The following is a 12,184-nucleotide window of genomic DNA, read 5'->3' as shown; positions in this document are numbered from 1 at the left end:
TTCCTGCTTGGGAGTCTCTCTCTCTTTCCCTCTCTCTCTTCCCTTCCGCCACTCGTTCTCACACTCTCTCTCAAAATAAATAAGAAAACATTAAAAAAAAAAAAAAAAAGGAAAGTAGGCTATAAAAGGGCACGCCTACAATTACAACCTAAGTTCCCATCTGTCTGTTAACACGTCACGACGCTAGCCTGGGTGTCTTCCGACCAAATCTGCAGGGACACAAAGGCTTTGTGAAACGGGGGGGCTGGGTGGGAGACAAGAGGCCTGTGAGGGGCGGAGGGGACAGGGCGTCACCACCCGCGCGGCGACCCCCTCCGACCCTGAGGCCCTGGGCAACTTTCTGCCTCGCTCCCCAGGCAGGGCAGGGGCTGGGACTCGTTTGTTCAGGGAATGAGCTGTTCCCCCAGGATGGTCAGAAGCGTGCAGGGAGGTCACGACGGAGCAGGAAACAAGATGGAGAGACCTACCCCCCCCCCCCACCATGGGCTAGCGACAGGCAGGGGCGTGGGGGTGGGGGGAGCCTGGTTGGAGCCCCAGGGCAGGGCCAGCTGTCCCCCTCCCACAGGGGCTGGGATGCTGCTCAGGCCCCCCGTCAGGGGCTTGTGGGCCAGGCGGGAGCACTGGCGGGGAGTCCTGGGGTGAGCCCAGCCCCGGGCGGCCCTCTCCCCACGGGGGCCTCAGTGTCCCGCCCCGGGCAGGAGGAAGGGCAGTGTTGGTGGCCCTGAGCCCCTTTCCCTCCGGCTCCTGGGCTCCGCATGGGGGCAGGCCCGGGTCACCCCACCCTCCTCACCCTCCGGGGCTTTCCAGAACTGCCTCACCTCCGCTTCCTGCGTATCCACTCCTTGACCTGCAGGTCTGGGAGCCCCATCCACTGGCCTTGGCTAAGGGTCACCATGGAGCCTTCAAAGGACTGTGGGCAAAAGGAGTCCTTTGGTCCAGGCCTCTCCTAGCCCCTAGCCCAGCAGGTCGGCAGGGGGTGGGAGGCCTCAGCTGGGGAGGGGGCAGAAAGGGCAGGTGGGGAGGGAGGCAGAGGGGCGGTGGGTAGAGCAGGAGGGGGAGGGAAAAGGGAAAAGGCAGGAAACGGAAGAGTCCTAATCTTTGGGAGGAAATCTCTCCGACACTCCGGGTAGACTGAGCCCAGATCCCTCCCGCCCGCCTCTCCCGGCCCCCACTCACATGCCAGGCCCCCCCAGGCAGGTTCCGGCCTAGGACCATGTGGGGGATGGCTCGCTCCTTCTGGTGTTTCCAGGTAAGAACGGACTCCATGTTTCCCCCGAAGTCTGTGTCTGGGCGCAGGAGGGCGTCAAAGAGCAGGGCCACGGGGCTTTGGCACCGGCCTTCAAGGCCTTCAGACAGGTAATCCAGGTCCTGGAGGGGGTGCACGGGTCAGAGGGGCCGCTGGACCAAGGCTGCCCGGTTTTGCGTTCCCACCCTAGTATCAGGGTGGCCAAACCCAGAAAGTGCTGCCTCTCACTAAGAGAGAAGGCACGGCAGCATGTTAAAGGCTCTGACAAGTCCTGCAGCCGAATTTCCCAGCAGTTTTGCCAAACCCGAGCATCCCTCAGACTTCCTGGAGTAGGAACGTCTTCTCTGAGGAACCGGTGTCCTGTAGAAGGCATTTTGAAAGATGCCGATCTAGACCAAACGCCAGCTTGCTTCCTCATCCACCAGCTTGAGGGTGGGAGGGGCTAGGAGGAGGGGAAAATGCTGGGAGGAGGAGGTGGACAGCCAGCGGCCTTCTGGAAGGCCAGGGGCGTGGATGGAGGATTGGTGAGCTCCCTGGGGCAGGGGCTAGTCAAATGAACTACCCAGGGCGGAATTTCTCAACTGTGCGGGGGCCGGCTCGCGCTCTGTGGCGGGAGTGTGGAGGGTAACCGCAGTTGTGACAACCGACGTTGTCCCCGGGGATGGCCGAGGGGGCCGTGGAGAGCAGGATCGTCCCCCGGGTTACACCCGCTGGTCTAGGGGACGTAAGGGAAGCTGGTGTCGCAGCTGCCGATCGCGAAAGACGGCCCTGGTTCCTGGCACGATTTCCGGGCCGGCCCCTGTGGCCGCCCGCCTTCCTCACGTGGTCTTGTGGTCTAACCAGCGCGTATTTTTATTCTTGCCCCGCTTCCCCAGGGTGTGCGTGTCCCCTGCCCCATCCCCAGAGCTCTGGCCCACCTGGTCCAGGAGGGAGACCCCCGGCGCCTCGGCGAGCTTCCTCTGCAGCAGCGGGTGCGGGTGGACGGCATCTGGCCTCACGTAGGGGGTGTAGCCGGACAGCAGGTAGGACAGGCAGATGCCTGAGGGGCCGTTGCCTGAGGAGACAGGGTGGGGTCAGAGGTACCGAGGGCTTTGGTCTTGAGCTGACTTGCTCAATCGATTGGCTTTTCGTTCGTAAAAACAGAACGTCTATTGCTTTTCCTTCGTAAAAACAGAACATCTATTCCGCCGTTAGCCGAGCCGGCCACTGTGCGTTACAATGGCCAGTGACTGAAGCACCGAACGGTCGTCGAGAGCCTACTACGCGCCGGGCGCTGCACTCTTGTACTACTCTCACGACAATCGCTGACATTTGTCGAGCACTTGCCATGTGTCAAGGGATTTTAACAACCAAATAATAAGAAACTGACCGATCCCCCCCCCCCCCCCGCCGGACCGGGCCCCGCACGAGGCCCTGTCGTGCGTGCCCCGGCCCCCATTCTCTCCCGATAACATTCGTGGGTGCACGCTACCCTTTCCCCCTTTTCAACCCGGGAGGGAGCGGGAGCTCAGAGAGGTTGAGTAACTCGCTTGTGGTCACACAGCAACGTGACGGAGATTCTAAGACCGCTAAGAACTAGTCCCGTTAGCCCAGAGCTGACCGTCTGGGATGTCACATAGACGAGTAAAATATTAGAGCACAGATTGTTCCGTGCTCTGCAGGGGTGAGAGCAGGGGCGCGGAGGAGGGGTGCGGAGCCACCGGTGGGGGTCTCTGCTCCCCGGGCCTGAATGACTCACACCGCCTGTGCGTGGCACTTCTTGGGCATTTAACCTCGTGACATGGTTTCTTATCGGTCTCTCCCCTCCTCCTTATCTTGTGCTGCTGAGAAGATTACTCGTGTGTGGAATTAGGACAAACCGTACGAAATCGCTGATGTTCACCTCTTTTTGAATTACAGAAATGGCCATTTCGGATCTCGGCTCTCACGGGGGAGGGGCCGCCTGTCTCCCACCGGGCAGCCCTGAGGCAGGAACCACATGCTTTAGCCGTAACCCCTCATGCGGGCACCTAGCACAGGGCCAGGCACAGGGACTGTCGTGGGCTTAGGACCAGGCCTCCCCCCTGCACCCCCCTCCTCCGCTCTCGCCAGGCAACCTCAGTGATGGTTCTGCTCTGGCCCCCTGCGTTCCTGGAGGGATTACAGGGAACGGGAACGACATTTTATAAGCCGCTGGGCACCTCATCAGGCGCACCGCGAATGCTCAGTGGCCAATTTTTTTTTTTTCCATTTAACTTTTATTTTTTTTAAATATGAAATTTATTGTCAGGTCGGTTTCCATACAACTCAGTGGCCGATTTTAAAGGCAACGGTGGTAAAGAAAGGCCAGGCCTGGGCTTGCCTGGCTCCTGACCTTCCACTCTAGGGGCTCAGCGTGTCCCCTCCCCCTGCCCCGGGGCAGCACTCACCGATGATGAGGACCGGGAGGGGCTCCGAACGGTCGGTGCCAAGGTGGTCCCTCCTGCTGTTGTTCATGGCTGGGGCTGGTGGGGGGCTGGGAGCCGGCAGCTGATCTGGGGGAGAGGAAGGGCCACTCGGTGAGCCTTGGGTGACATGCAGGTACTTCCCAGCTACGGGGTATTGTCCTTTGGCCCTCAGGGTCAAGTCCAAGATCCTCCCTGAGGCCAGTCAAGATGCCGCTCCCTTGCTCCTTCTCCCCTCCCCGCACCTGCTCCGTTCCAAACAGTCCCCTCTCCCGACCCGGTCACTTCCACGTCTGAGCTGCACCCCACTCGCCCCATCTCATCGGCGGGCAGTGACAACACCCAAAGCTTCCCGTCCACCTTCTGTAAGGCCCCTCCTTCTCAACCCAGGGGCAAGCCCTGGCCGACAACGTGGTGACAGCCACCGCCCCCTCCCCCACCCCGGTCCAGCCCTCAGATCTCTGAGCAGCCAGTGGACTTTGGAGCCATCACCCGGCCCTAGCACGGCGCTTCCTAGCTGGTGACCAGGGGCCCATTCCCGGACCTCTCTGGGTCAGGCTCCTCGTCTATAAAGTGGGAGTAGCAGTCTCCACCTGGTAGGGTTGTTGGGGGACATAGTGAGGTGATGGCCATGAAGCACCGGCTGGAGCAAAATGTGCTGCCGGGAAAGGACCAGGGCTCACTGCCTGCTCCAGGGGGCTCGGTTGGAACAGGTGGGCTTGTGGAGAATTGCCCCCCACCTCCGCCCCCCCGGAAGTAGGTTTGGAGAAAAGGCTTCTAAGCTGGCTGGTCTCTGGAGCACCAGCGCCCCCTGCTGGCCGCGGGCCCGCATCACTCGCAGCGACGCAGACCCGTTCTTGAGGCCGCAGGTGCAGAAGAGGCTCCAGACTCACCTTCTCCCTCCACGTCCCCCAAACCCAGCTAACCGGGGCCCCCGGGCTCGCCCACTGTCCACACCCTGCCGTCCTGAGGGCCCCAAGGCAGCACCCACACGAGTGCGTCAGGAACGGGTGGCCGTTAGCACCGACCTAGCTCCTTCCCGTGTTCTGCTCATACGGCCCCACGCAGAAAGCTCTGTCAGTTATGATCCCATTTCACAGATGCGTAAACTGGAGCCCAGAGGGGACGCACAGGTCGCTCAGTGCCACAAAGCTGCCTCTTAAACCCAGGGCTAACTGGTGCCAGGCTTTGCCCGGGTGCACCATGCGTGACCCCAGCCAGCCCCAGGGAGACCCGGGGCTTGTCACAGGGTCACACACACACGTACAAAGTGAGTGGGTGGTCATATGGCCCCAGGAAGGGGGGGCCCAGGGTCACTGCCATCAGAATTCTCCCGGAGAAGGCGGAAATCTGGATTTCTACGTGCATTCTCTGATTTGGAAAAGTGGGTGACTAATTCCCCCTCGTCCAAAAAACCGTGAATAGCCGACGAAATGTGACGGAGCCAGGATACGACGTCTGATGCGTGCACAGTGACAGAAACAGCAGCCCCCACCCCCAGGCAGGCCCTGAGAGGTGAGCCGTGTCACCTCCACCTGGCAGGAAAAGGGAGGCTCGAGGTTAAAGGACGTCTCCGGAGTCACACGGCGGGAAGGGGCACGTCAGGGGGCACGTCAGGGACTCCCTCCTCGGTGCTCTCGGGCCCCCTGAAAACAGCCTTCCATGCCGCTGCTGGGCCCAGGGGAGAGGACTTGGGGGTGGCCCCCCCACCACTAACAAGAACGACACAAAAGGCTAACACTTCTGGACTTCTATGGAGCTGGCTAGGTAGCAAGCATGTTCTAAACACTTTATCCACATTAATTTGATTCTTATTTAATTAGCAGCATGCACTGTCGTACGTACTCTTAGGCTCGCTCCCATATTACAGATAGGCAAGCTGAGGCCAGCGAGCCCTTCTCCAGAGTGGAGTGTGACGGGGGCCATTCCCAGCCGGGCTCATCCTTCTGCCCTGTCCCCATGCTGGTGGGGAGGGAGGCCACGGGTCCACGTTCCCAGCTGGCAGGGAGCAGTTTCTCACTAACCGCTGGGCACTGGGTGAGCCTGGTGGTCCTGGAGGACAGGATTATAGTTCCCAGAACACTTTCTCCCGGAACTGCCAAACAGCCCCAGGGCCCCACCCCTCCTCATGACTGTCCCCAGGAACAACAGGGACCCAGGTGATGTCCTTGCTGAAAGCTGTGCCTTAGCAACTTTCATTCTCATGCAAACCCACTTCACTGATGTGAAAACTGAGGCTCAGGGAAGTGAGGCCATGCCCCTGAGGCCACAGAGCCAGTGGGTGATAGAACGAGGGTTTGGCACCCGTGGTTTGGGTTCACCTAGACTCTCCACAGCCCCCCAAAACGAGCACGCAACCTGCTCCCAGGGACCCGAGCCCGCCCTGGGCATGCCCGTCCCCTCTCTTGCCCCTTGAGCGTCCCCACTCCCAGTGAAGAGGGGCACTCCCCGAGCCCTAGTTTGCCCTCTTCTTGTGCTTCCCGGAAGGTGGAGGGACCCAGTTACCACCAGGGCTCTTGGGATCCGAGTCCAGAGCTCCCAGCGGCCTCTGGATGCCACCCGTGTGAGGTCACGACCCAGGGGACACTCCTGTGCAGCGTCCCAAGGTCCTGAGCAGCCAAAAACTCTCATGACCTTGGAAGAAGGCACACACTGCCTACTGACAGCAGACGACCCGAAACCACACCCATCCCAGTTATGCTTTTTAGTGCTGTGGCGTTGGCACGGTCACCTTTTTAATGTTAACTTTTTCTTTGAGTGCCCGCCTCCCCCCCCTTCCCCCCCCCCCCCCCCCCCCCGCCGGCCCGCGCTGCCTGGACAGCAAAAAAGCTCCCATGAAAGACTGACTCTAACTCCCAGAAGCAAATCGGCATCAAAGGAATAGAAATAATGGCATCTGTAAATGATGTTTCTTTGAAGTTTGTAGCACAGGCACTTTCCGGGGGAGGAAGGCTTCAAACTGTTTGGAGACACTGAGGCACCAGTTCGGCTATACTTATTGGGCACCTCCGGGCGGCCCTTTGCTCATTTGACTTTGATGACGCCCCCCACCCCGGGGCACAGAGGCGCCGTCTTGCCCGGGGAAATGTCCGAGACGAGTGTGAGGCCTGCCCGTGGATAACCGGGGAAAAGACTGCACGAGGACAGTTGCCACCAAGAAAGTGACACGAGGCTGTGGGGCAGGGTGAAGGCGAGGGGGGGTCCCTCGACACACAAGGGCCACCTGCCGGCAGCCTGGGCACACCCCCCTACACCCCCTCCCTTTGGAGCCTCCCCCTCCTGAGCCCCAAGAGTTCAGAGGCTCCCAGACCCCTGGTTCTCAGCACCCCAACCTTCTGTCAGACGCCAAGTGCTGGGGACCCCCCGGGGCGGCCCGGAAGGCCGGGAGAAGCACCCAGCTCAGCAGCCTGGCTGCAGGACCCAGGGGCCTCGCCGGGCAGCGCGCCGGGCTGACCACGCCTCTTTCCTGCCCAGAGCAGCATCACGTGGACCAGCGATGGCAGGCGGCGGGGACGGAGGGTGCCAGGCACCTGGAGATGGTCATGGCCCGCAGGGGCGGAGGAGGAACCCGGCGGCGGCCCCGGCCCGAAGAGCTTCTTAGTGGGGTCTGCCGGCCCCCCTGCCCAGCCGCGCCCCTATCTCCCGCCCTCAGGCCACTCACCTGACCCGCAGGCGTTGCAGGGAACCCGGAGAGCCTGACCTGGCGGGCGCCTGGAGGGCCGGGGCCACAGAGTCACCGGGGAACGGGCTGCCTTTGCCCCGTGGGGACCGGACGGAGCAGGCTGTGCAGTCAGGGAGGCGAGGGTATTTCACGGGCTGGGAGGAGGCGGGCGGGCGGGGCGGGGCCAGGAAAATCACTTTCATAAGCGTGAGTCAGCAGGGGCCCCTGGATGAATGAACTTGCACTAGACCCAGGACCGGCCTTAAAGGGCCCCCACCGGCCGGGGTTGGGGTGGGGGTGGGGGTGGCCAGGCTGGCCCCCACCCCTGGGGCTCAGTCAGTAAACGGAGGCTCCAAGGGACCCCCAACCGAGCCAGCCTGGCCTTTTCTCTTAGGGAGGGAAGACAGCCTTCCCAAAATTGGAGGTGGCCCTTGTGTTGGGAGTGGAGAAAGCCACACACCCTGCTTGCACTTGGTGGCGCCCCCCCCCCCCCCCCCCCCGGCTGTTCTCCACTCCGCCTCACCCGACTCAGTGACCAACCTCCTGACATCAGCCTGCCCAGGGTGAGACCCCGGGCTCTGCCACTTCCTGGGCGAGCTGCCTCAGCTTCCTCATCCCAGAAACGGGGCTGGCTAACAGGCTTTCCCCCCTGGGCTGGGCGTGGTATGCAAGCGAGGTCACCCTTGGCTCCCTAGTTCAAGTCCCCCTTTCTTCCTTATTCTTTCTCTGCACGCCTCACGTTTTGCTGACCCTTACTATTATTTCATTGTCTGTCTCCCCAGACCAGGAGGTGGGTCCTGCGTGGGCAGGGGAGTGTTTCCGTGTCTGCTTTATCCCGAATCTAGAATGCTGCTCTGCACACAGTAGGCGCTCAAAAGGAAGGAAGGAGGGAGGGAGGGAGGGAGGGTTGGGACAGCATTTGGCCCACAGACCTCAGTGCACATTAGCTGCACTATTGACGTGAATGCCGCCCCCTCATCCTTTCCTGGCCGGGGGTGGGGGAGGCCTGTGGCAGGCAAGGGGGAACTCGCCTTGCGTGCAAAATTTAAGCGTGCACTGAGAACACTCAGTGATGAAGAAAATAGTATTTTAGGGCAAGGTTTTTTGGAAAAATCAAACCTAGGGGCGCCTGGCTGGTCCAGTCGGAGGAGCGTGCGACTCTTGATCTTGGGGTCGTGAGTTCGAGACCCGCATTGTGTGTGAAGGTTACTTTAAAAAAATAAATAAACCTAAAAAATCAAAAAACAATGCCAAAAGTGAAGGATACACAAAAGATTACAATTTCAAAACCAAACAGGATCTGTAACCGTGCCGAGCCATACAAAAATCAGAATACTGATGCTGTCTTCATTTAAAACCTTGCTATGTTTCTCCATCTTGGATTTTTGGCGTTACTCTTGATTTTTAAAAATACTGCAGGAACACAAGACCCGTGGGTCTTGATCATGGAATGCGTTGGTGCCCCTTATAGTTTGTGCCCGAGGTGATGTCTCTCTCCTGGTCCTGGTGGCCACAGGGGCTGGGGCTGGGGTTCGCACAGCACAGGGTATGCACAGGGAGGTGAGGTGGGGGGACGAGGAGGAAGGGGACCAGGTCAGATTGTGAGGCTCTACTGGGGACAGAGTGTGGTATCCCACCAAGGAAAGACAACCTCTGAGGATACAGAGTCCCGCTGAGACCGGCAGGGACAGACGGACCGACAGAAGCCATGGAGTGGGGGGAGGAGAGGATGGGGGAGAGGCAGAGAGGCGAGCTGGCACAGGGAGGGCTGGAGGTTGGGTGTGGGTGGAGGGTTTGGGGGGCAGCGCGAAGAGCAGGCTGAGAAGGGAGACCCTGGGTTCAGGGAGGAGATTAGGGGTCATGAGCTGGGAAGGCGGCCCCACAAGGCTACGCCTGAGGGGAGCCCCTGCCTCCGGCCTGCGCTCTCCTCCTTGGGGGCTCCTGGGTATGTGCCCTGTGCCCGGGACCCCACTCTCAGAAGGGCCCTGGGCTTGCTTTAAAGCTCGGCCGTCGCCACTCTAAAATCCTTATTAGGGGCGCCTGGGTGGCTCAGTCGGTTGAGCATCCGACTTCAGCTCGGGTGATGATCTCGTGGTTCACGGGTTCGAGCCCCGCTGACAGCTCAGAGCCTGGAGGCTGCTTCACGGATTCTGTCTCCCTCTCTCTCTGCCCCTCCCTGGCTCGTACTCGGTCTCTCTCTCTCTCTCTCTCTCTCTCTCAAAAATAAATAAAACATGAAAAAGTAATAATAAAAAATAAAGTCCTTGTGAATTTTTGAATGAGGGGTCCCTCATTCTCCCAATTTGCACTGGGCCCCACAGATCACATGATGGGCCAGACTGGGCTGCACCAAGTATGGCCTGCTGGGTGCTGGGCTTGGGCGCAGCCCCCCCGGGCTGGGTGATTTCTGCTAAGGCACTGCCCCCCTGGAGCCTCGCTTTGCCCACGGGAAAATGGCACCCACAGTCCCGGGCCCCTGAGCAGCAGTGCTCCGCGGGGTCCTATATGACAGGGTACATAGCAGGTGGGGGGGGGGTGGTCAGCGGGAAACCCACTGCTCTGGGCTGCGGCTCCCTGGGTGGCTTCTAGCCCCTTGTAGGTGTGCTGTGTGACCTTGGCTGTGGCCTCCCTCTCTGGGCGGTGGCTGTTTCCAACGGCTGTGGCCGTTCCAGCCGTGGCCTTGTTTCCAACGCTCCCCGACACTCTGAACGGGCACCGTCCACGCACCAGGAGCCCAGGGACAGCCTGGGGAGTGCGGCTTCCACAGACATACCTCTGCTGCAGGCTGTATCTTTGCCCGGCCGCCTCGTCGTCTCCACCTCCCCATCCCAGGGCTCTGGTCTGGAACTTCCAGTGTGTTTGGATGTGTAAACTGAGGCAGAGAGAGACACCCCGGGTCAGAGGTTCCCACTTGGAGCGTCTCAGCCCACGTGGGGCGAGGATGAGGTTCGGGGTCCAGAAAGGAAAGCCCAGGAAGGAGGTGGGCGCCCGGGTCCCCCGTCTCTGGGTCTGGCCTGTCCTTCCTCCTGACCTGCCTCGTGGCCCCCGCTAGCCCTGATCCCTTTTCCGGATTTTGAAAATCTGCCGATACAGAGAATTGTGGGCGAGATGTGGACTTTCTTCCCCGTCGCCTGTTTATCTGCCAGGAGATTGTGGGAAACAGAATGTGTTGACTTGCTTCCAAAAAGCTTGGCCAAGACATAGACAGATAAATGTCACGGGCGACAAAGGGACGGTGGTTGGGGACCATGGAGAGGGAAGGCAGGTCTGTGGAGGTTCACTTTGGGTGACTGGGTCTCTTGGGACTCCACGGGGTGCTCCGACCCCTCCGCACCTGCCCCGTCCCCTTCAGCATCTGGAATATGAGCGCCTACAGGCCCTCAGGCAACCGGACGGCAGATAGGATGCAAGCTTTTCATGTAAATACATTCCATGCAATATTTAGGATGCACTTAGACGAAACAATTTTTTTTTTTCATTGTTTATCTGAAATTCAGTTAATTTCAGCCTCTATTTTATCTGGCAAATCTAGCCCTAAGCATAAAGGACACTAGGTTTTGAATAGTACAATAAAAAAAAAAAAAAGGAAGGGAAAATGTCTCAATCATTTTTATATGGATTACATGGTAAAATGAGAATATTTTAGACATCTTGGGTTAAATAAGACAAAGTGTGGCATCTGGAAAATGCATGCCTGTGGCCCTTTTTAGGCTTTTACTGGACATTGGCACCTGCTGCTGGCTGGTCATGCAAACCGGGACATTCCACTCTCAGTCCTTGAGAAATCACACCCATCGGGCGTCCGCAGCGCAGCGAGCGGCCGGACAGGGTGACTTGGGAGAGGCGTTTCCCTTCTGAGCCTCAGTTCTCCCATCTGGGCACTGGCCTTGCAAGGTGGTGACAGCAGAGGGAGGGGCCCAGCAGTAGGAAGGAGCTCAGACACAGCAGCCCCCCGCCCCCCGGGGCCTCCCCCAAGCTCCCTGCAGGGGCTTGGGTGCTGGGGAACCAGTGGAAGTGAGGACAGGCTAGCTTCGGGGCGCTCCCCTGGGGTTCCTGACATTGGAAGGATCCCCTGTCAAAACCGCGATTTCTCTCTCCCCACAAAGTCCTAGGACTATTCCCAGGGGCTGCTCCTGGCCCTTCCGCCTCCCTTTTCCCTGTGGCGGTTCCCACTGGCCAGGCACCTCCAGGCGTGGACAGAAAGTGCCTTACGCGCAGCTGAGGCTCAGAGAGGCCAGTCTTGAGCCTGAGGGCACACAGCATGAGCGACAGAACTGGGGCTTGAGCCAGGGGCTGGGACTGCAGAGTCTGGACCCTTCCGGGGAAAAGGAAGGCCATGAACTAAGGAAGGGACAAAGTCTCCTTCCTGCCTGGAGCACAGAGGCATGGCCCGGGAACTCTCCCGAAGGGCCTACCTACCTACCACCACAGTCACCCTCTTTCTGAGGTGCCCACACTGTAAGGCGTTTCGGGGACGGATGCATGTAATCGGTACACGAGTCCAGTGAGAAAAGTCTGCACGGCGCTCTTATCTTCCCATGCTACAGGTGAGGAAGCTGAGGCCCAGGGAATGTTAAGATGCGACCCCAAGTCACGGCGCGCGGTTAGAGTGGGACTGTGACCGGGTTCTTCTAGCTGGCACAATGGGACCAGGCTCTTCCGGCACATGACAGTAGAGCTAATATTTGCCTTCCCCACTCACAGAGCTTTGCCACCACCTTATCTCACTGACTCCCCACAACCAGGGGGTGGGCAAATATTTTCAACAACAAGTTTAGTTTACAGATGAAGAAACCCAGGGGCACTTGCCCAAGGCCACTGTTTCCAACGGGGTGGCAGAGGGGACCCGGAATG

The 12,184-nt window shown here is 59.7% G+C and overlaps 1 protein-coding gene across 5 annotated transcripts in view; it reads right to left on the bottom strand.

The window, feature by feature from the left end:
- Positions 1 to 12,184, bottom strand: part of OSGIN1 (oxidative stress induced growth inhibitor 1) — a 46,834-nt gene that overhangs the window by 2,919 nt on the left and 31,731 nt on the right. For 2 of the 5 annotated variants that reach the window (XM_006941770.4, XM_023245726.2), the window contains 5 exons: positions 10,104 to 10,202; positions 3,655 to 3,759; positions 2,164 to 2,300; positions 1,177 to 1,368; positions 819 to 910 (listed from right to left, as the gene is read on the bottom strand). In XM_006941770.4, coding sequence (XP_006941832.2) covers positions 819 to 910; positions 1,177 to 1,368; positions 2,164 to 2,300; positions 3,655 to 3,721 — 488 coding nt within the window. In that variant the 5' untranslated portion in view covers positions 3,722 to 3,759; positions 10,104 to 10,202. Of the gene's footprint in view, positions 1 to 818; positions 911 to 1,176; positions 1,369 to 2,163; positions 2,301 to 3,654; positions 3,760 to 7,330; positions 7,486 to 10,103; positions 10,203 to 12,184 lie in introns of those variants that run through there. The other 3 variants (XM_019820134.2, XM_019820132.2, XM_011290268.4) reach the window with 2 other exon arrangements.

Source organism: Felis catus, chromosome E2 (assembly GCF_018350175.1).
Source record: "Felis catus isolate Fca126 chromosome E2, F.catus_Fca126_mat1.0, whole genome shotgun sequence".
NCBI lineage: Eukaryota > Metazoa > Chordata > Mammalia > Carnivora > Felidae > Felis > Felis catus.
The sequence above is the reverse complement of the archived record's forward strand: the minus strand, read 5'-3'. Positions and strand labels throughout refer to the sequence as shown.